The 20,722-nt window shown below is 49.4% G+C and overlaps 1 protein-coding gene across 1 annotated transcript in view; it reads left to right on the top strand.

The window, feature by feature from the left end:
* Positions 1-313: 313 nt before the first annotated feature.
* Rora (RAR related orphan receptor A) overlaps positions 314-20,722 on the top strand; it is a 97,183-nt gene continuing 76,774 nt past the window's right edge. The window contains exon 1 of the mRNA XM_045160415.1: positions 314-415. Coding sequence (XP_045016350.1) covers positions 385-415 — 31 coding nt within the window. The 5' untranslated portion in view covers positions 314-384. The remainder of the gene's footprint in view (positions 416-20,722) is intronic.

Genomic DNA, 20,722 nt, shown 5'->3' with positions numbered 1-20,722 from the left:
CGCGGGCGGAGGGACGGAGGCGGGGGGACCTGGCCCGGGGCTCGGGAGGGCCGGGTCCGAGTCGGGGTGGACCCGCGGAGCCTCGGATCCCGGCTCACCTGCCCGCGGGGGCGGGGCGGGCGGGGCGGGGCGCGGTGCCGAGGACGCGCCCGCCGCCCGCCTCCCGCCTCCCGCCCCGGGAGGAAGCGGAGGGGCGCGGTGTAAACAGAGCTGCGGCCGTGATGTCAGCCGGTCACATGGAGCCTCTTATGGCTCGGGATGGCTCTCGGCGGGCGGGCAGCTGCTGCTGTGGTTCTGGCGGCGGCGGCGGCGGCGGCGCGGCGGCACAGGGGGCTCCGGGGTCGGACCGTCGGCTCTCCCTGCGCTCTCCGCACCGCGGCTTAAATGATGTATTTTGTGATCGCAGCGATGAAAGGTGAGCCGGGGGCCGCCCGCGGGGACCCGGGTGGGCTGGCGGCGCGGGGAGGAGGGCGCGCAGGGGGAGGGGTGGGCGCGCCTGCCCGAGCGCACGTACCGCCCGGGGCCGCGCCGGGGTCTTGCGGGGGCCACCGCGGCGGGGGCGGCGGCGGGACGGGGCCGCCGGGCCGGCCTGTGTCCCGCTCGGGGATGCCTGGGTGCGCGGGGCCGACCCCTCCCCCAGTCCCTGCCGTCCTCCCCGGCTCCTGTCACTCGCCAGGGTCCGCCTGACACCCGGCGGGGTTCCCAGAACAAAGTTTGCCCCGCAGTCGCCGCGCTCCGGGAAGGGAAGGGAGGGTCCTGGAAGCTCCGGGGGACCCGGGCACGTCCGCACTGGGTCCCCGGGGCCCTCACCCCGGACAGCTCCGGCCTATGTCGGCGGGGAGGGAGACGCCGCGGCCAGGGCCAGGCCGTGCCGAGCGTGCGAGCGAGCGAGCGAATGGTCCGCGGTGTCACCCCCGGGGACCTGGTGAGCGTCCCCGGCCTGGCGCCCCAGCCCCCCGACACCCCCCCACCCCGCCCCCCCAGCGCCCCCCGCCCCCAGCGGCCCGGCCGCCTGCAGTGCGCGAGCTGCGGGCTCGGGCTCGGGCTAGTAGCGCCGGTCGGATCCGCGTCCCACCGCGGCCGCTGCGAAAGTGCGCGGCCCGGGCGAGACCCGCGCCCCGAGCGCGCCGGGACGCCCCGGGCCGCCGCTCTTGGCCGCAGCGCGCCCGCGGCTCGAGCCCGAGGTCTGGGCGCGGGGCTGGGGAAGACCACCGAGCGGCCGGTAGACGGGGCCCGCGGAGGCCGAGGTGAGGCCGGGGCGAGGGCCGGCGGGCGCGGGGTAGCCACGGCCACGTCTCCGCGCTCGGCCTTCCGCCCCGGGCCGCTCTCCCGAGCCCGGCGGCCGTAGGATGGAAGTGGGGGGGGGGGGGAGAAAGGATCGGGGCGAGGCCTCCGGGCTCCGAGGGCTCCCAGGTGAGGCGGAAAGCAGCTCTGGCAAGTCAAGGAAGTTTTTTTTTTTTCTTTCTTTCTTTCTTTTTTTGGATGTGGAAGGCAAAGTTTGGAGGTGTGCTGGAAGTCGCCTGTGCTCCCCGGAGGAGCGCGGACGTGCTCTGAGCTGGTCGCACACGGCCCTGGGAACCCTGCGCTGGGCTCACCCGCGCGCCCGCCGGGCCCTCGGTGGGTAATCCGCCCAGAGCGGTGTCGCAGACCCCCGCGGTCAGGCTTGGGCACGTAAAGCCTCGATCTGCTGGTCACTGTCGCAGCTGTCCTAATGCGCAGGAATTGTGGGGACCCCCCCCCTCCGCCCCGCGCGCTCCGACTGTCCCGCAGGCGCGGGTTAAAGGTTGGCCAGGCTGGGGGTTTGTTGCAATCCCAGGATGAAGCACACCAGTTCGCTATCTGCGCCGGGTTTACTTTCGGATCACCGAGCTCTGCCTCTCCTCACTAGAGGCCGGGTGGCATCTTGTATTAATCATTAACAGGCAGAAATATTCTGGACGCCAGGATGAGCTGAGCGAGTGAGACGAAATCTGTCCATACGCTGTGTCCGCCGCGCGAAGTGGGAAGGCCTTGTCCCCGGCCGCTTGCGGGGAGTGGGGTTGAGTGATTGTTGTTTTTTTTTTTTAGAATGTGTAACCGGTAGAGCGAAAGAGAGGAAACCTTCCCGTGACACACACTGTTTAAGTATGTAAAATTATTTGGGGGCGCAGCGTTAGTCTCTGACTGACTTCTTACGTGAAAGAAATCTACCCGCTATAAAACCTCTGTAGCGCCTGTAGATGCCTGATTTTTATTTAATTTGGAAGTGTAGAGTGGCTCCCATGCACTCTGTGCAGACATCTTATTCCATTTTCTGAGTTTAAAAAAAAAAAAAGACATTTGGGAGGTGCTGGTGCGGGCCCTATTCATGCTACTTAGAGCCACTTGTGTTGTTTTGGAGAAAGGTGAGCTGAGGCGTCTTAAACTGCTTCCCCACCCATGAGGAGCAAGCGCCACATAACAAGGAAAGGAAGGGTGTTCTGATAGCATGATCTAATGCTGGTGGTTCCGAGGACGCGGGCTGTTGCTCCTCTCCCTGTACAAAGTGAGGAAATCCGGTCACCCCACGGCAGCCCGAGACCCACTCTCCTTCCCACAGCACTCCATCCTCGTGTTTGTCTTGGAGTGACCCCCGGCAGTCGTAAAACAAGAGATTGTGCTTTATGGAAAGGGACCTCCAGGGTAGTAGCAGTGCACTTTCCCTCCACGACCAGCTGCCCAGGAAGAGAGGGAGACAGACAGACAGACAGACAGAGGTCTACATGACTGGACTCTTTCAGCCCCAATATTGGAACATCCTGTGTCTTAATGGGATTATCTTGCTTTGGTACAAATCTTAACTGAAGGAATATAGTTTGTGGGAAAATGAGGAATGCTGCAAATGTTTCTATATCAGATTTAAGGGGGGAAAAACTGGCTTCGAATCATATTAAATACTTCCCTCTCCCTCCAGTTTTAATGGTTAAATTGGTTCCATGTGTAAGAGCTTGTATAATTGGATTCTTGGTGCAAAACAGAAACACTCTTCACAGCACAGCCTTTCGGTGTGTGTGGATGCATGCGGACGGGGGGAGGGCAGGACAAGGAACCATAAAAGCGAAACATCCTCTTCGTTGGCTGATTTAATGATGTTTCTTAAACATCATTAAATCAGGCCTTTTGAACTCACCAAAGAAGAAAATCCTTTCTCTGTGTTAGCTGTCAAATAAGTTTAGGCTTAAAATGGTTTCATGCTTCCAAGTAATAAATCTTCATTTGAGCGACTCTTGTCTCATCCTTCAGTTTTGTTTTTGTTTCATTAACTACAAAATTTCACTACCAGTGGGGTTGCTTCTTGAGCAAAAGGAAGGTGGTAGCAATGGCATGGCTTTGTGGGAGAGAGAGTGCATGTGTGTGTGTGTGTTATGTGTGTGTACACGCGTATGCATGTGCACTTGTTCTGTCTGTCCGTGGAAGTGTGGTGGCAGCTGAGTGATGAAAGATACAGGCGTGTGTCCCCTCTGTGGGGTATGCAGCCTCTGTGTAAAGGGACTTACTTCTGAGAGTGAAGGGGCTCTGGTGGGAATGTCTCCCCAGCTCCAGATTCTTCCTCCAGCTTCCCCCACACACGTGAAGGCACCTTGTCCCTGTGAACATTTTCCTGTGTGCTGGCGGTTAGTGTGAACATGGTTTGTCATGCCTTCATCCTGTGTGAAAGTTGGATTCGGCCCCTTGTCGTTCGAAGCCCCCCATTTCTGTGATATCCCTTACCTGGGATGTCTGTTCCATGTGGGAGACCTGAGCCGGGCAGGAGAGGAACCTTGACAAGCTGAAACCCAGATGACTGCCAGTGTAGATCCAAGGGCTTCCTCTTGGGAGGGAGAAGGGTTCAGTTCTTTGAACGTCTGAATTTGTGCATGGGAGAAGACGGGTGCCGAGACTCCATGGAAGGGTGTTTGAAGAGCACCGTCTCCACACTCAAGTCTCTTGGTTGCATGTTTTTCGCTTCTGTCCGAAGTAACATTATGTGAAAGTCAAGCACCTTGCCATCAATAGGAGTTAAGTACAGTTCCTTTAACGTGGCCCAGGTATAAAGTCTGATTTCTAAGCAGAAGGCTTTTGAGTAAGTTCATACTATGTAATTGGAGTCTTGGTTTTTTAAAATATAGTGTATATACTTGTACATATATTCATAGCTCCCTACACCCCTTTTCCCACCCCCCCAGCCCCCGCATCTTTCCCTCCTAGCCAAGTGAATCATGGCACAAATAGACAAGATCAGCAGATAATTATTGCAAAGCCCGGGTGGGAGCTCCCATGCGCTTGGTCATTGACTGTGTGGCAGCTAAGAAAGCAACATAGAAAAGACCACTTATTGGGAGAAAAAGTTACTGGGTGGATGGCTAGATGGATTTTCAAAGGTAGACATGACGTTTGATTTTCTTAAAATTTCCTTAAGTCATTTTAGCAATCAAGCCTTTTATGTGGAGCAATTTTCTGAGACTACTTGCAGTAGGAATACATCTTGCAGGCTGAGGATGTAGCTCGGTAGTAAGAGTGTTTGCCTGTTGTGTGTGGGGTTCCTGAGCTGTGTCCCAGGAGAGAGGGAGAGGGAGAGGGAGAGGAAGGGAGGGAGAGCTGATAGAGCGGATGGGTTTTCTGCATGCATTTTAAACAATCCGGCTATTTATTGGGATCAGGGCCACCTTACTTTATATGTTTCATATTTAGTCGTCTAAAAACCATAAACAGACACAAATCCAGCAGCTGCACTGATTTGTTGTTTCTCTGGCTTTATATAAAGGAGATACCCCCCCATGCCATCTCAGGTATGAATTGAGATTGATATTATTGCAAAGTCCACACATGAGCCCTTTGAGGGATGGCATGGAACGTCTCTGTTCCCCACATAGCCACTCCCCTGAGGGGACTTCCAGTCCATTCCGGGCCTTTGACTCCACCTGAGACATTCATGGTCGAAGCCCTTTGCATCTAGCAGTATTATGGGTAACATTATAGGCCACATTTTTTATGTTTAAATTTACAAATTTGTCAGAGTACTGTATCCAGAAATGAGGTCTAAATATTAGTTAATATACCATGTGCAAGACAGTACCTGAAATCTTTTATTTCTAGGTTTTCTTTTGTGATCTGTTAATCCCCACCATATAGGCAATAATATAGCTTCAAGACCTTTGGTTCTTGGGCTAGAGAGATGGCTCAGCGGTTAAGGCACTTGCCTGTGAAGCCTAAAGGCCCAGGTTCAATTCCTCAGTACCCACGTAAGCCAGATGCACAAGGTGGCACATGCATCTGGAGTTCATTTGCAGTTGCTGGAGGACCTGGCATGGCCATTCTCTCTATCTACCTCTTTCTCTCTCTCCCCCTCTCAAATAAATAAGTAAATATAATATTTTTAAAAAAACCTTTGTTCCCATGGCTATAAAAAGTAATGTCAAGGGCTGGAGAGATGGCTTAGTGATTAAGGTACATGCCTACGAAGCCTAAGGACCCAGGTTTGATTCTCCAGGTCCCTCGTAAGCCAGATGCATATAGTGGCACATGCATCTGGAGTTTGTTTGCAATGACTAGAGAGGCCCTGGTGTGCCCATTCTCTTTCCCCCCCCATCCCATCTCTAATAAATAAATAAATAAATTTTTAAAGTAATGTCAAGTTTACTCCCTAGGTTTAATAGTTGCCCTTTTTTTGCTTCTGATTTTCTTTTCTCTGAGGCATGTGGCAAACAAAAAGTGGTGTCATGTTAATCTAGTTAGTTTCTGCTATCTCATGTGGTTCTCCCTGAAAAGTCACTGATAATCATGTGCGTCTGAGTTGGGGAAACAGGCTTACATGGTCTTGGGCTATAAGCATACCATTCCAGCTGATATCTGTGGAGCAAGGCCCAGAACCCTAACTCCCCCTCTCCCCATGCTACCGCCCCTCCCCCTGCCCCCAGGAAGCTGTGAAGATGTCCTGTGTGTGACTTTGTCCCTAGTTAGTGAAAATTATAAGTCTGGCATTTATATTGGAAAAAATAGATTCAATTATGTAATGCTTTGCTGAGCCTAATATCTTTAAATTACTCTTTAATAAAATCAATTTGGTACAAATGGGGTTATTCTTATTTGCTTATCATTAGCGCTCTTCATCCGTGATTTCCATTAAGTCTGCTTGTTATAAGAAGATCTGGGTGAAATGTAAGCATTACCTGCTTAAGGACGCGGGCTCCCAGGCAGGCGGCTGACCTCAGCCATCACCAGATGCTCAGATGCAGCTAAAGATCCCTCTACCCACTCCGCGTGCTCTCTGGGCGAAGGAAGTGCTTATAAACACATCTTCTCATTGTAGTCTGCCTTTCTGCACTAGAGAGCTTGTGTCCTGAATGCCGCCATCCTGCTGGCAGCTAAGTGGCATCTTTATGGGCATACTCTTGAGAAAGTTGGTGCCTTTCACAAAACCAGCTGAAGGGTCAATTTTTTAGCAGGTCCCCCATCCCTTACCAGATAGAGACTTACATGAAACCTTAGAAGTCACTCATGGCAAATGTTCCATCTGCAAGTGGGTGCTGTCCACACAGGCGCTATGAAGTGACTGGTTACGCCTGGGCACCGGCGATCACGGGGAACTGGCTACTTTCAGAAGTGGCTTATTCCGGGTTGAATTAGAAAAGTCTTCTGATGTCAAGTATCAAATTCGCCTTTGTTCTTTTAATCCCTTTACCCTGAGACTTTCTTTTGGGGCAGAGCACATTTAATCCATCATTCAAATTGGAGATTGCAATTGGGCAAGTGATGGTAACACACACACACATTTCTAACATGTAATCTTGGCCATCCCTGTCCCTCTGTTTCATTCAGAGTTCGTGGCCAACCTTCCCACGGTCTCACTCAGCCTTCAGCTTTTCAAGGGACACTTGAAAGTTTGAAATCAAATGGAACCCAGTCACCATTTGTATGATTGCCTTGACACTTAACTCACCATATAGAAAAGAGTAAGAAATGACCTTTAATACACACACACACACCCTCTCTCTCTCTCTTTCCCTTTCTCTCTCTCTCTCTCTCTGTCTCTCTCTCGTTTCAAATAGGTTCAGGTATATGAGCTGGGCTGTATGACCCCTCACAGGACCAGTCCTTGCTTTAACTGAGAACTTTGAACTGGTTAGGAATATTTCATTCGACTTATGTTGATGATTAAATGTCCAGGAAAATTTTAAATGTCGCAAAAATAATTACAGAAAAATGACAAGAATGAGCTTTTTCAAACTCTTCTGAGCAGCGGCAGCTGAGATGAGGCTGCCCTCTAGTGGTCACTCGCTCACAGACCGCTGAAAGCCAGGATAGTGCCAGTGAATTTCCCATCAGACTGGCTGAGGTCAAAGGTGGAGATGATTTTCTCAGTTGCTATGGGATATTCTTCCTCAGATTAAAAAATTATAATTCCTTGTTTTATGTGGCTATCAGGAACGTCACTGTGTGTAGATAATTAATTTTTAAAGTTTATTTCAGAAAAAACATTACATAAAAACTAAGCTAGTTAAAAGCTTATTTATAAAATTCTGTTGTCTATACTAAATTTGAGGGACATCTGGTATGAATGTAAACAATTGTCAAAAATTTTTCAACTTAAATTCTATGTCCTTACACTTGAATTATTATTTTTTTTTTACGGTCACATTGATCAGTCAGTGAAACACAGCAATTTTCTTTTGCAAGTGAAGACCTTTTTGTCAAAAACAAGAAAAAAAGTTAAACAATTAAGTATCAGAGTTATTTTGGGTAGTTTAGTAATTTTAAGCATAGATTCAAAAGCTATGAACTCCTTGGTGTCTGAACACTGAAAATCACTTATTTAAACTTTCATGTTGCCTACAAAATAAAATACATTATGTAGTTTAAATTTTATGTAGTTTAAAAAAAAAACATGGTGGGCTGGAGAGATGGCTTAGTGGTTAAGGCATTTGCCTGCAAAGCCAAAGGACCCACAGGTTCCATTCCCTAGGACCTCCGTAAGCCAGATGCACAAGGTGGTGCATGCATCTGAATTTGTTTGCAGTGGCTGAAGGCCTGGATGACTATTTTTTCTCTCTCTCTCTCTCTCCCTCATAAACAACAACAAAAACCATGGTAAAACTTGTACTATAAAATGTTGTTAATCCAGGCATGGTGACGCATGCCTTTCGCCCTAGCACTCAGGAGGCAGAGGGAGGAGGATTGCTATGAGTTCAAGGTCAGCCTAGGACTACATAGGAAATTACAGGTCAGCCTGGGCTACAGTGAGACCCTACCTCAGCCCCCCCCAAAAAAAAGCTGTAGATGGGCTGGGGATACGGCTCGGTTGGTGCATGGAGGAAGCACTGGGCTTGACCCCCAACGCTGCACAAACTAGACAGGAGGGTGTTGGAGGCAAAAGAATGACAAGTTTAAGGTCACCCTCGGCAGCTGAGTGAACTGGAGACCAGACAAGAATGCGCTTGTGAGACACTAAGGAGGCTGAGGTCCTATGGTGAATGGCGATTCAGGTGTGAGCATTGTGTCGAGTGTGAAGCAATCACAAGGTACTCTGGTTTCTGTGGAGCAGCCAGAGGTCCAAATATTGATCTTTCTTAAATATCCCTATTTTGATCTTTCTTAAATATCCCTTGACGGGACGCTGCACAGACGTGTAAGAAGCAAGCTTTTGCAGGGCCCAAGAGTTCAAAGCTTTTCGCCTGTCCTACAGCAAGCAGTCCAGGAATGAAGATGGAAGGTAACACCAGGCCATGAAAGGAGGGCAGTGCTGGCTGTTGCTACTCAAAAGAGGCAACTGACTCTCTTCATGAAAAAGAAGGGGAGAGCCGGGCATGGTGGCTTACACACGCCTTTACTCCCAGCACTCTAGAGGCAGAGGTAGGAGGATCACCGTGAGTTCGAGGCCACCCTGAGACTATATTATGAGTTCTGGGTCAGCCTATGCTAGAGTAAGAACCTACCTCAACCTGCCCTAAAAAGGAGGGGGGCTGGATTGATGGCTTAGCAGTTAAGCGCTTGCCTGTGAAGCCCAAGGACCCTGGTTCAAGGCTCGATTCCCCAGGACCCACGTTAGCCAGATGCACAAGGGGGCGCACGCATCTGGAGTTCATTTGCAGTGGCTGGAGGCCCTGGCGTGCCCATTCTCTCACCCTGTCTGCCTCTTTCTCTCTCTCTGTCACTCTCAAATAAACAAATAAAAATAAAAAATATTTTTCAAAAAGGAAGGGGGGAGGACAAAAAAACAAAAACAAGCAAGGAAACCCTGCTGCTTCAAACTTCTCATAGAAGTAAGGTGGTGGTTCAGAAGTTAAGACTTGTGGTTAAGTTCAGATCAGTTACTGAAGCAAATTGTTTTTCAAAGTACTTCACCCAGAAGTGTGATCCTTGCACCTCATGAGAAGTAGCCTTTGGTATTTTTCGTGGAAAGTTGTTTTTGTGGTTCAGTTGTTGGGCATTTTCCCCCTCCCCTTTTTATTTGTTTATCTCGCTCAGGTGTTTTGAACACTGGGTAAACATGACTAGGCATGGCTTCTGCTAAGTACTTAAGTACCTCTATATGCTAGGTACTTCTGCTGCTCGCTATGCATTTCCGTTTTGGGTTTCCGAGGTAGGGTCTCACTATAGCTCAGGCTGACCTGGAATTCACTGCGCAGTCTCAGGGTGGCCTCGAACTCACAGTGATCCCTCCTACCTCTGCCTCCTGAGTGTGAGTTCTGGGATTAAAGGCTTGTGCCACCTCACCCTGGCTGGCTGTGCTTTCCTAACAAAGCTGAGAGACCTCCCTCCCAATCAAGTGTCTCCAGCTATGAATCAGCATTTTAAAAACCACCCAGAGTTGGCAGCCACAGTTCACTAAAGAAGACTGCACTCAGACCACTGGGCCCCTAGGTGTCTAGTTTGCACAAGCCACGTGCCATTTAAAGCGAAGGCCATTTCCCGACATACAAAGCAATCTAGTGAACCGTTCATGAAATAACCCTGCTGCTTCGGTGTGAGTGGAGTTTCCTTCCAAAACAGATACAAGTCAGCCTCCCAGTCCTGCTGGAAGCAGTGGTTCTGAAGATGGGGCAGAAAGGTGCAGCCCATAGCCCAAGAGTTTTCAAACGGCAGGTTTGCCAGGGGTGGTGGCACATGCCTTTAATCCCAGCACTTGGGAAGTTCAGGTAGGATCACTGGGGATTGGTGACCAGCCTGAGACTACATAAGAGGCAGATTCCCAAATCTCTCTCCTACTCCCCGCCATCCCCTTCTCATGGGTCTGCTGGAGTTAGTGTCAGGACCCAGGAGGGCGCGGACTCCATCAGGATCTCTTGTTAGTGACGCAGGCCTCACTCTTCCTGCTCTGTGTGTCCTAGGCAGGCAGAGCCCGGACTGGCAGTGGGGTCCTCCTGGGGTCCTTCATTAATCTTCAGTCTCATGAGAAACGTCCCTTTCACCCTGTGCTTCAGCGGTCTGGGCCCAAGCCAGGCATTCTACAGTTGCAGACCTCTTCTCCTGACTGTGAGGATCAGATGGCCTTCGGAACACTTGGCTTTGGTCTCCTTTTTACTAAGAAGGAAAGGAAAGTCCCCCACAGTACACGATAGAGGGTAAACACAGGCTGCCGTTCGGCCCCCTGAAGTCTTCCTGCGGTGAGAAAGAGGTGCCCGACATGAGGGACTTCTGCCATTGTTTGGATCAGATCCATACTGGAAATACTTTTCCAATTACTTTTGTCCTCCAGTGTACAGGAGGAAGGGGGCAGATCTCTTCCGCCAAATGACCCAAACCAGGGGGGGATCCTGAGCTGGTGTGAGTGTTCAGGTGCCTGTATTCGATGCCTTGAATTCCCTTCTTGGCTTGAAGCCCTGCCTGGAGCTCCGGCCCTACAGCGTGGACGCCGTGCATGCCAGGCCTCCGGGGGGTCGTGACTCAAGGCTGGGGGTTCGGCCACAGAATCAAGGTCAATTCAAGTTGGGAACAGCAATATCCTTTCCAGGTTGGGCTTTTAAAAAATTATTATTAACCATTTTTGTTTGCAACAAGGTAACACTTTCCCATTGCAAACCCATTGGCATTTCCTATTAACAGAAAGATCTCAGGCACTGGGAGTGGGTCGTAAGAGATTCCAAATAACCAGACGCCTGGCCTCTATGCGGCGTGGGTTCGAGTGGTGAAGCCCCCCACCACCCCCTGAGATAGAACTGTTCTGTGTGGTGTGGAGTCAGGTCATCCATCTCTACGTAGCCCTGGAAAACATCGGGGTGCACGAGTCTGTTATGGTGGCCACTTCGATGCGGGGAGCTTCGGGGGGCAGCAGGGCCCGTGGCAGGTGTGCCCTGCGGGGGCACAGGTGAGCGGCGCTGCAGTCAGCACGCAGGGGAAGCGCGTTCAAGCCGTTTGGGCAGCACAGCCCACGCGGAGACGAAACGGTGTGAGGACCTGGAAGATGCTCTGGCTTCGTGCGCTTGCGTCAGGGATCTAAATCGGAGTCTTGTCCAACTGAGCTTGAAAGCTCTGGAATAGGCGGAGAAGGGAGCTGAGGTTAGCTGGTCTCACAGCACCCAGATTATCAGCACAGCAGGCTATGGAAAGTGCGTGCAAGAAACTCAGGCGCCAGTACAGATTACGGTCGCATGGGTCTAATTGTTCTTTGGAGCTCCAGGTGGGACGTTTTGTGGGTGTACCGTGTGAGCACGGGGCGTGCTCAGAGGTCAGGGGACAGCCTCGGTGCGTCAGCTCTTTCATCTTGTTGGAGGCAGCGTCTCTCTTGCTTGCCACTGTGGAGGCAGACGAGGCTGACCAACAAGCTTCAGGAGTCTGTCTCCTCTTGCCAAGGCTGTGTGGGGATCACAGCTGTGTGGCCCCCTCGCATCTGTCTTAAGTGGGTTCTGGGGATCTGAACTCTGACCACCAGGCTTGTGCAGCAAACACTCTGAGCCACTGAGGTAGGGTCTCGCTCTAGCTCAGGCTGACCTGGAATTCACTCTGTAGTCTCAGGGTGGCCTTGAACTCAGCGATCCTCCTACCTCTGCCTCCCGAGTGCTGGGATTAAAGGCGTGCGCCACCACGCCCGGCAAGAATCTGTCAATTTTTTTAAGCTGCCTGCAGAGGGTTCTAAGTGAGAAAGCTCTCAAGTCCACAGCCTTTGGTTAGTACAGGAGTCCCCTGGTCCTTGGGGTAGCCACACCGTGGTGAGGAGTGGCAGCCCCCTTACGCAGGTAGCAAAAAGTAAAGAACCTGCTGTACAAGAATTGGCAGGTTACCGCAGCTGCACACTTTCCCTATTTGCACACTGAGTTTCAGTTGATAGCCATCGAGATCATTACCAGCTCCCTCACTCTATGACATGTAGAAAGACGGTCCAGTGTCTAGCTCAAGACTTGGACAAGGCAGACAAATACCGCTTAGCTTCGCTGTTCCCTGCTCCCTACCCGTGACTGCCACAGGTACACCCATCAGCTCCCTTTGGAAGTGAAAATGGAAGGTAGGAAGGTATAATTACTGTTCGGACACTTTAAATACATTTGCAAACAAGCAGGCCTTCATTAGCATTAACAACAAATATGCCCAGGCTTAGTTCTGGCAAATTACAATCCTACTTTATTTATCAAATTCTAGCCCCAAAGCCTTTTCCAGTTTTGGCGGTCGAGTTAAAACCTAGGGGATGGGGAATAGCGGAGACACGGGAACCCGGGACTGGACTGAAGCCTTCCTCGTACATTCCTTACCACGTATCAAAGCCCCCAAGCCCAAAGAAATCCATTGTCTCCCCCCTTGTTTGCACTTTCTTGACAAGAGGACACAGTGTCTCTCCTGGCTTATAAAGAGAAAGCAAAGGAGCGAAGCTGCAGCATGAAAAATACCATCTTCCTTTCTCATCTGAGACCTCGGAGCCCACACAGCTTGGCTTCCACTGAAACATCTGTTCCCATGGAGAGCGGTTGGTTGTAGCATGGTGTGATTGAAGGAAGCACCTTAAGTTTATTCCCTTTCTTTTGTAGAATTTCCCAGGGGCGCTGGATGATATTCGCCAGTTCTGGAAGTGATTAACAAATAATAAAAGAGGGCTGGGCAGGTGGCTCAGTGGTTAAGGCTCTTGTCTGCAAAGCCTAATGGCCCAAATGCACTTCCCCAGTACCCATGTAAAGTCAGATACACAAGGTGGCACAGGCATCTGGAGTTTGTTTGCAGCAGCTGGAGGCTCTGGCATGCCCATTTTCTATTTCTCTTCTCTTTAAGAATAATAAGAGTTTGAAAAGAGAATCTAATGGAGTTGGTAAATAAAATTAGAGGCATATCTTTTGTCTTTTTTCTTAGAGATAGGGTCTAATGTAGTCTGCTATGTAATCAAGGATAATATTGAACTTCTGATCTTCCTTCAGTGGTAAAGGCACTTGCCTAATGACCTGAATTCTATTCCCCAGGACCCACATAAAGCCAGATGCACAAAGTTGCACATGTGTCTGGAGTGTGCAGCGGCTAGAAGCCCTGGCATGCCCATTCTCTCTTTAGATTTTCTGCTGGGCATGGTGGTGCACTCCTTTAATCCCAGCACTCTGGTGGCTGAGTAAGGAGGATCGAGATGAGTTCAAGGCCAGCCTGAGACTACATGGTGAATTCCAGGTCAACCTGGGCTAGAGCAAGACCCTACCTTGAAAAACAACAACAACAAAACATTTGCATAGTGCCCATTTTCCTGTATATATTTAAGGAGTCACATCATATGCATACCCACACTGACTCCGAGATAAGATTATGAAACATATCACCATTTAACTTGCATGCATTTTGAGTGGCTTCTGCAAACATCTGGTTGCGTAGAAATCTGTTGCAAAAGCAGTGTTTCTATCACAAGCACAATCTTGTAACAGAAGTATGGTGTTTCCACCACTGCAGAGCAACAAAGTTGTTTAAGACAAGTTAAGATGTCTCTGAACTTTGGCGGCCCTTCTGAGGCCCTGCTTCTGCTGCTGCCTTCAGAATCCCTTCTGAAGTGGCCTGGGAAAGCGGCTGTGTCCTTTCAGTGGCTGCTTAGGAGAAATATTGGCTTCAACTCCTCGTTTTGACTGCTAAGATGGCTTGAGTGTTTTCAGGATGTTTTCATTTGCTGGAAATCTGTTTTGCGCTTAAGCTTCTCTAGTTGAGGAAGTTTGGTTCTCAGCCACCTGACGACGCCTCAGGGCGTTTACAGAAAATGTGGGTGCTGAAAGTTATATGTGAGCACAGCCCTCCCCCACCACAGATAGCCTGGCAATCAGCAGGAATGAGAAAACATGTATTTAAGGACTGATGCTTGTAAAAGAGGCGCTGTGAAGAAACATGGTCGCTCAGATGTAAGGAGTGAGTGACAGCTCTCTTGGTAAGCACGCTAGTAACAATAAAGTCTAGAGTTCAACATCAAAGCCATCACGGCCAGCTCCACCAGTGACTTGCACATCAAAGGGGGAGAAGACAAAGGAAACGCAGCGAGGTATGGCTCTGCCTCATGGCCAGATCCTGGGGGAGCTGCCAGGGTGCTTTTTTTCATGAATGCAAAGCAAGGCTTGCAGATCCCTGTCTTCATTTCATAAAATGACCAGGAATATAAAAGCACCGTAATTGTGCCCCCATCACTTTCCATATGCCTGGGAAAGAGTCACCCCAAGGGAGACTGGTCTCTGGCTGCTTTCAGTAGTGAGTTCTGTACTGCTCTGGGCAGTTCCTTCCTCACATGGAATTATTTGCCAAGTAAGAGAGCATACATGGGGTTCATTTCTGGCTGGTTGCTGGGAATTATACTTGATGACATAAAATTAAATCTCAATTCTCTCTTGCGCTCTCTCTCTCTCTCCCTCTGACTCTCTTTTCCCATTATTTTTTCAAATTAACCTGGTGGGTGGATTTTTGCTGAATCAGGTGTGTGTTACTTAACAGGTGTGTGTGTGTGTGTGTGTGTGTGTGTGTGTGTGAGAGAGAGAGAGAGAGAGAGAGAGAGAGAGAGAGAGAGAGAGAGAGATAATGAAATTTAGACCAGTTAAACTGGTTCTTAATTAATCCACATGTCTATGCCTCAGTTGTCCAACTCAAATCATGTGTATTCCAAAACAGTCTAGAATTGGAAACTCCCCTTGATATGCAGTTGAAAATAAAATTAGCTATGCAAGTATTTTGAGTGATTTGAAGTGATGTGCTTGTTTCTTTCTTTTCCTTGCCTTTGAAATTTGAGGTTCTTTTGTAGTTTATCTTCAGTAATTTACTGAATTTTTAAATTCAACTGAAAAATAGTAGTGCTCTGTGTAGTCATTAGTAAATACAAGGAGGCTTTCTGGGGCTCCGGGGAGCCCTAATCCACACCACTGTGGTACCAGTCGGTGCTGTACTGAGCAAAAGTCGTGCGTCAGTAAACCGAAGTTAGGGAAGAAGTTAAAAGAAGTGTGGGGATTGTGCAGACATCAAGGGCTGGAAATTATAATAAGGCCTCTTTAGGGGAGTATTAATTTGCGTGTGGCTGAATTAGGACACCCAATTATTTCTGAGGACAGTGGTAAGAAATCTAAAATACCTTAAAATGAACCGTCTGAATGTTCAAGAAGGCAGAGGGGTGAGGCGGGATTGCAGATGGGTGGGGTCGGGTAGGTGGCGAGGAAGTCATCCTTCCTTGTAACTTATGATAGTTTGATATTTTTCTCAATAGCATGCTATGGTAGTTTTCTTGGTTAGGAATGAAAACATTGATGAAATCAATAGTACATTTTCTTGGTTCTGTACACACAAATATATGTTATCACGATGAAATTAAGAAAAATGTTTTAAAGCGGGAGGGCGGAGACAGAAATAAACTGACCCTTTCAAATCCTCTTTACCTGCACTCCAGGCCACAAACACTGAGCAGATTAGAGAATGTTGGGATTTTATCGTGACTGTCCTCCACAGAATGGCCCTCAGTGTGTGATCCAGGACCCCAGGGGTTCCCCAAGGCCCTTCCAGGGGCTCCAAGTGATAAAAATGAGTTGCCTATAAATGCTACAATACTCTTTGTCCTTTTTGCTGTGTTGACCTCCTACACACCAGTGATAAAAAAGCACTGGTGGGTAAAACTGTTGTCACTGTGGTCTGATAGTGACACCAACCTGTGCCAGCTGCCATGAGGCCCTTCGCCATGCATATTTGGTTCTAGAAAAGCCAAGGAGTGCCAGTTTCACTTGATATCCTTGGGAATGCAGTAAGTGCTCGTTTTATTAAAGGCTGAGTACACACGTATCTTGTGTGTTCAACAAAATGAAAGTGGGCGTCCAACCCCAACGCGTTCCACTGAACCTCAGGTTTGTGTCCAGAGAGGGGCGTGTTGCCCTTGTCTGGGTGAAGAGCTGAACCTGCTACTTTTTAAACAGACCACCACCGTACTTAATGGAATGACTGACTGGTCCCGGCACGTGTGCGTGTTACAATACTTTCTCATAAGTGAGCCAAAGTGAGCCTGTCACCTTAACAGAGACAGTCAACAGTACCTCTCGCCAGTAAGTCCCAGTAAGTGGAAAGGACAACTGTGGAGTACTTGGCTGCTTCCTGCCACTTGAGGCTGTCTCTGGTGACGCGGGTGGTGCTGTTCATCACAGACTCCCATCTGATAGGGAATCGTGCCAACATCTGGGAAAGCGACAGAACTCAGCAGACCAGTGTTGCCATAACACCCTGTGCGTGGTGTTACAAAACTATGCACGGGTGAAAGACCCACTCACGGGGCAAGCTAGACCTGCTCATTTGAATCTGAGAGAGCATCAGCGTCACCGGGGGAGTTTCAGTGTCCATGTTCCAACACTGCAGCTGCCGAGGCCTGGGTGACTCACTCTGTCATCCTAGCCCTTGGGAGGCAGGCAGATCACCATGAATGTGAGGTCAGACTGGGCTGTAGTCGGAGGGCCAGGACAGCCCGAGCCACACGGGGAGAGGGCCTGCCTCACAAAACAGACAGGCAAAATCCCAAAGAGAGAGAGAAAGAAAAAAGAACGAGCCAAGTGTGGGTAGCTCACACCTTTAACACCGGCGTCAGGAGGCTGAGGTGGGAAGAGCACAGGGAATTCAGGACCAGCCTGGGCTACCAAGTAGGTTCCAGGACAGCCTGGGCTAGAGTGAGACCCACCTCAGACAAGCCAAAACAACCAACTATTTACTGTTTATATGTAGTATCAAGGAATGTCCAAGATTTTTCTTCTCCTGTGTCAAGCAAAATAATGTGACATAACTGGTTGGATATGGAAATGGCCATGAAAATTCACTTGTGTTTTATTAAGTCAAATGAAAAAAAAATTACTACATACATGTACATATGTATACCATATATACAATATATGTAACTATAAAATTCTTTTCACTAAGTTCCTTTTGGAAAATATGCTCAGCTTGCATGATTAATACATAATGAGCTAATTTTTCAATATTATTTTAAGATACATCACAAGTAAATGTTTTTACCTATTCCAAGTTTCTTTTATAATTCCAAGTTTTAATCTTTAATATGGTGGCTGTGATATAACCTACATAAACAAAAGCAAAGCTCTTCAGGCTTTGAGGAGCAGAAGAGGATGAAGGTCCAAAATGTGACAGGTGCTGGGACGCAGTTTAGTGTCGGAGACATAGTTAGGAAACCAACAGAGGACAAGGTAGCAACAGAAAAGGCTGTTAAGTTTAGAGATTTGCCACATTAGCCCCAAATAATTTATTGAAAAAAAACCAAAAGCACTTTCAGGTAAGAACCCAAGCTCAGTCACAGTCATCGGTGAAGTGCTGTTCTTTTCCTCCTGGGTTAGAGCTCCTCGCTGAGGAAACGCTGTCTTCTAGGGTTAAGCCCACGGCCAGAGCCGTGTTCATTTCTGGGACCTGGGAGGCGCTTGCACTCCAGGGAATGGTATCCCTATGTGTAGTGATGAGTCTTGTGGGCCTTGTTACCAAGCAGGGGATGGGCCCCTTCACTTGAGCTGCCATCCAGCCTTCCTCAGACCTCCACGAGGAAGGAGCCAGCCCAGATATCTGTTGGCAACTCAGTGTGATAAAGCTGAGCCCTCAACTAGCTTCAGATACTTTTGGCAGAACCAGTTCCATTATACTAATTAAATGCCTGGCAGCTCGACCTTCCCTGAAATTCCTTGTGGAAAATTGCATGTAGCTGGAAAGCACTGCCCCATACTTGCTGGTAATTTTATAATAGCTGTGTTGACATCTGACATGGAGACGTTCACGCGGCCGGGTTAACCAGGCCACCCCCTGTCCGTTACTATCGAACAGGGGACAGGGAACTCTTGTGCTCCCTTTGGTTTCCTATGAAAAGGATGTTGGGGGCTGGAGAGATGACTTAGCAGTTAAGGTACTTGCCTGCAAAGCCTAAGGATCCACACGTGACTCTCCAGATCCCACGTAAGCCAGACGCACAAGGTGACTCAAGCACGCAAAGTCACACATGTCCACAAGGTGGCGCACGTGTCTGGAGTTAGACTGCAGGGTCTGGAGGCCCTGGTGCACCAGTATTTATCCATTCTCTCTCTGTGTCTGTCTGTCTGTCTGTCTGTCTGTTTCTTTCTCTCTCTCTCTCTCACACACACACACATAAAATAAATAAAATAAAATAGAAAAGAATGCTGGTTAATCACAGCTGGGGAGGCAGAGGTAGGAGGGACTGCTGTGAGTTCAAGGCCAGTCTGAGACTACACAGTGATTCCAGGCCAGCCTAGACTCTAGTGAGACCCTGCCTTGGGGGCGGAGGGAGAAGCGGGTGGTGGAGCAGATGCAGAGAACGAAGGGAGGACATGAGGGTGCCCCTGGTATCAGTGGACCTTGATGTTGGGACGCTTACTCTACAAGGGTTTATTGGCCAGTTAAAGACAGAGACCGAGCAGACTCATCGTGTGAAAAGGTTGTGCAGTGGCCCCAGCCTGGCCGTGAGAAAGCCCCTCGTCCCTCCTGTGGGTCTTCCTGGGGCAGAAGAGCCAGGGGCCAGGAGTGAGGGCAGCTCGGAAGTTAGTGTGGGAGAGGGCGAAGCCAAGGTGGCCGTCCCCCGCCCTCCGCCCTGCAGAAGGCTGTTCCTGTGAAGATCCTGGCACGTGCCTGGGTGGTGTGCGTGTGTGTGGATGCAGGTGCACGCAAGTGTGCAGGCCGGAGGAGGCTGTTAGGTGTCTGCCTCTGTCATTCTGCCCTCTCCCCCTAAGACAGCCTTTCACTGGGGCTGATGCTCCCCATTTTTTGGTTAGACTGCTGACCTGGGAGCCGTAGTGGTCCTCCCGTTTCCGCCCTGCCCCCAGCAAGGGTGTGCTCAATCACACCCAGCTTTTCACATGGGTGCTGGGGCTCCAACACCAACCTTCATGCTTGCACGACAAACACGCCTACCTACCTGCTGAGCCATCTCCCCAGCCCCAGGGTCCCCTGGAACCTTGGCTAAAAAGGGTTAAAAAATGATGGCATGCCTGTTTGTGACAAAAAGAAATGAAACACTCAACTTTCTAATCTGACAAACCACGTGCCAAGATAACTGTCCTCTTTGAAATAAAATGGATTCTTTGTTTCAAGATTTATTTTTATTTATTTATTAGAGACAGAGAGTGAGAATGGGCATGCCAGGGCCTCTAGCCACTGTGAACAAATTGCAGATGCATGGGCCACCATGTGCATCTGGCTTACATGGGACCTGGAGAATCGAACCTGGGTCCTAAGGCTTCACAGCTAAGCCATCTGTCCAGCCTGATTCTTTTACTTTTTTAAGCACTGATTTAAAAAAAAAATTCTGGCATTTTCCTGCTAACTGATTTACGATAATAAAAATTTATACACAAAATTATGCAGTATTTAGTGGTTTTGACCCAATTATAGAAAACTACCCCAAAACCAAAGGGTGGTGTTTGCCTTTGAGAGTTCCCAGGCGTGTGTGGCCAAGGTGAGCCTCTTTGGGCGTGCACGCTCCCTTTGAATGCAGAGCTTCCTCAGAACAGGAACGCTCAGACGACGGTCTTGGTTCTGAAGAAGGTTCAGCTTTGGAGTCTTTGTGGCTTAACAAATATTTGGTTTTTATTCTCAATTCTTTGGGATAACCCTGCGCAGAGGTCAAGTTGAATCTGCCACCTTACAGTGAGGAAGCTAGAGGGAACTCCAGCCCACCAGGTGTGTGGGAAGCACACAAAGGCTTGCTCACCTGCCTTCGCGTCTTCACTGTTATCATCACTGGCTTTGGAATGAGCTGCAAAGTACATGGAAAGGAAGAAGGGAATCAGAAAATATGGTGATGGGGGATCTAGAAGACCCATGACTCACTGCTTTCTGAGCACTGTCTAGCTCCTGCTGAAAGTTCCAGACCAGGCACGATGGCTGGCCTTAGCAAAGTGGAGCTTCTGTTTGAAGGCTGTCCCCAATCCCAGGGCTTAGCTGTGGGCAGACTTGTCTTCCTATTGCCGAAGAGTAAATAGTCCGTGTCCCTTGACCCGGATTTGGTGTTTGGGTCTTGTGGCCTGTTCTTTCTGGCTCTTTCAGGTGACATGAGCACAACAAATAAGGACTTTATAAGAAATCATGTAGATTTGGGGAAATTTCCAAATATAAGACTTTAACTGCAGGCTGGAGAGATGGTTTAGCAGTTAAGGCACTTGCCTACAAAGCCTAAGGACCCAGGTTCAATTCTCCAGGTCCCACGTAAGCCAGATGCACATGGTGGCACTTGCGTCTGGAGTTCATTTGCAGTGGCTGGGAGGCCCTGGCATGCCCATTCTCACTCTCTCTCTCTCTCTCTCTCTCTCTGTCTCTTTCTCTA

Source organism: Jaculus jaculus, chromosome 10 (assembly GCF_020740685.1).
Source record: "Jaculus jaculus isolate mJacJac1 chromosome 10, mJacJac1.mat.Y.cur, whole genome shotgun sequence".
NCBI lineage: Eukaryota > Metazoa > Chordata > Mammalia > Rodentia > Dipodidae > Jaculus > Jaculus jaculus.
Note: the sequence above shows the minus strand (reverse complement) of the source record. Positions and strands in the feature narration are given on the sequence as shown.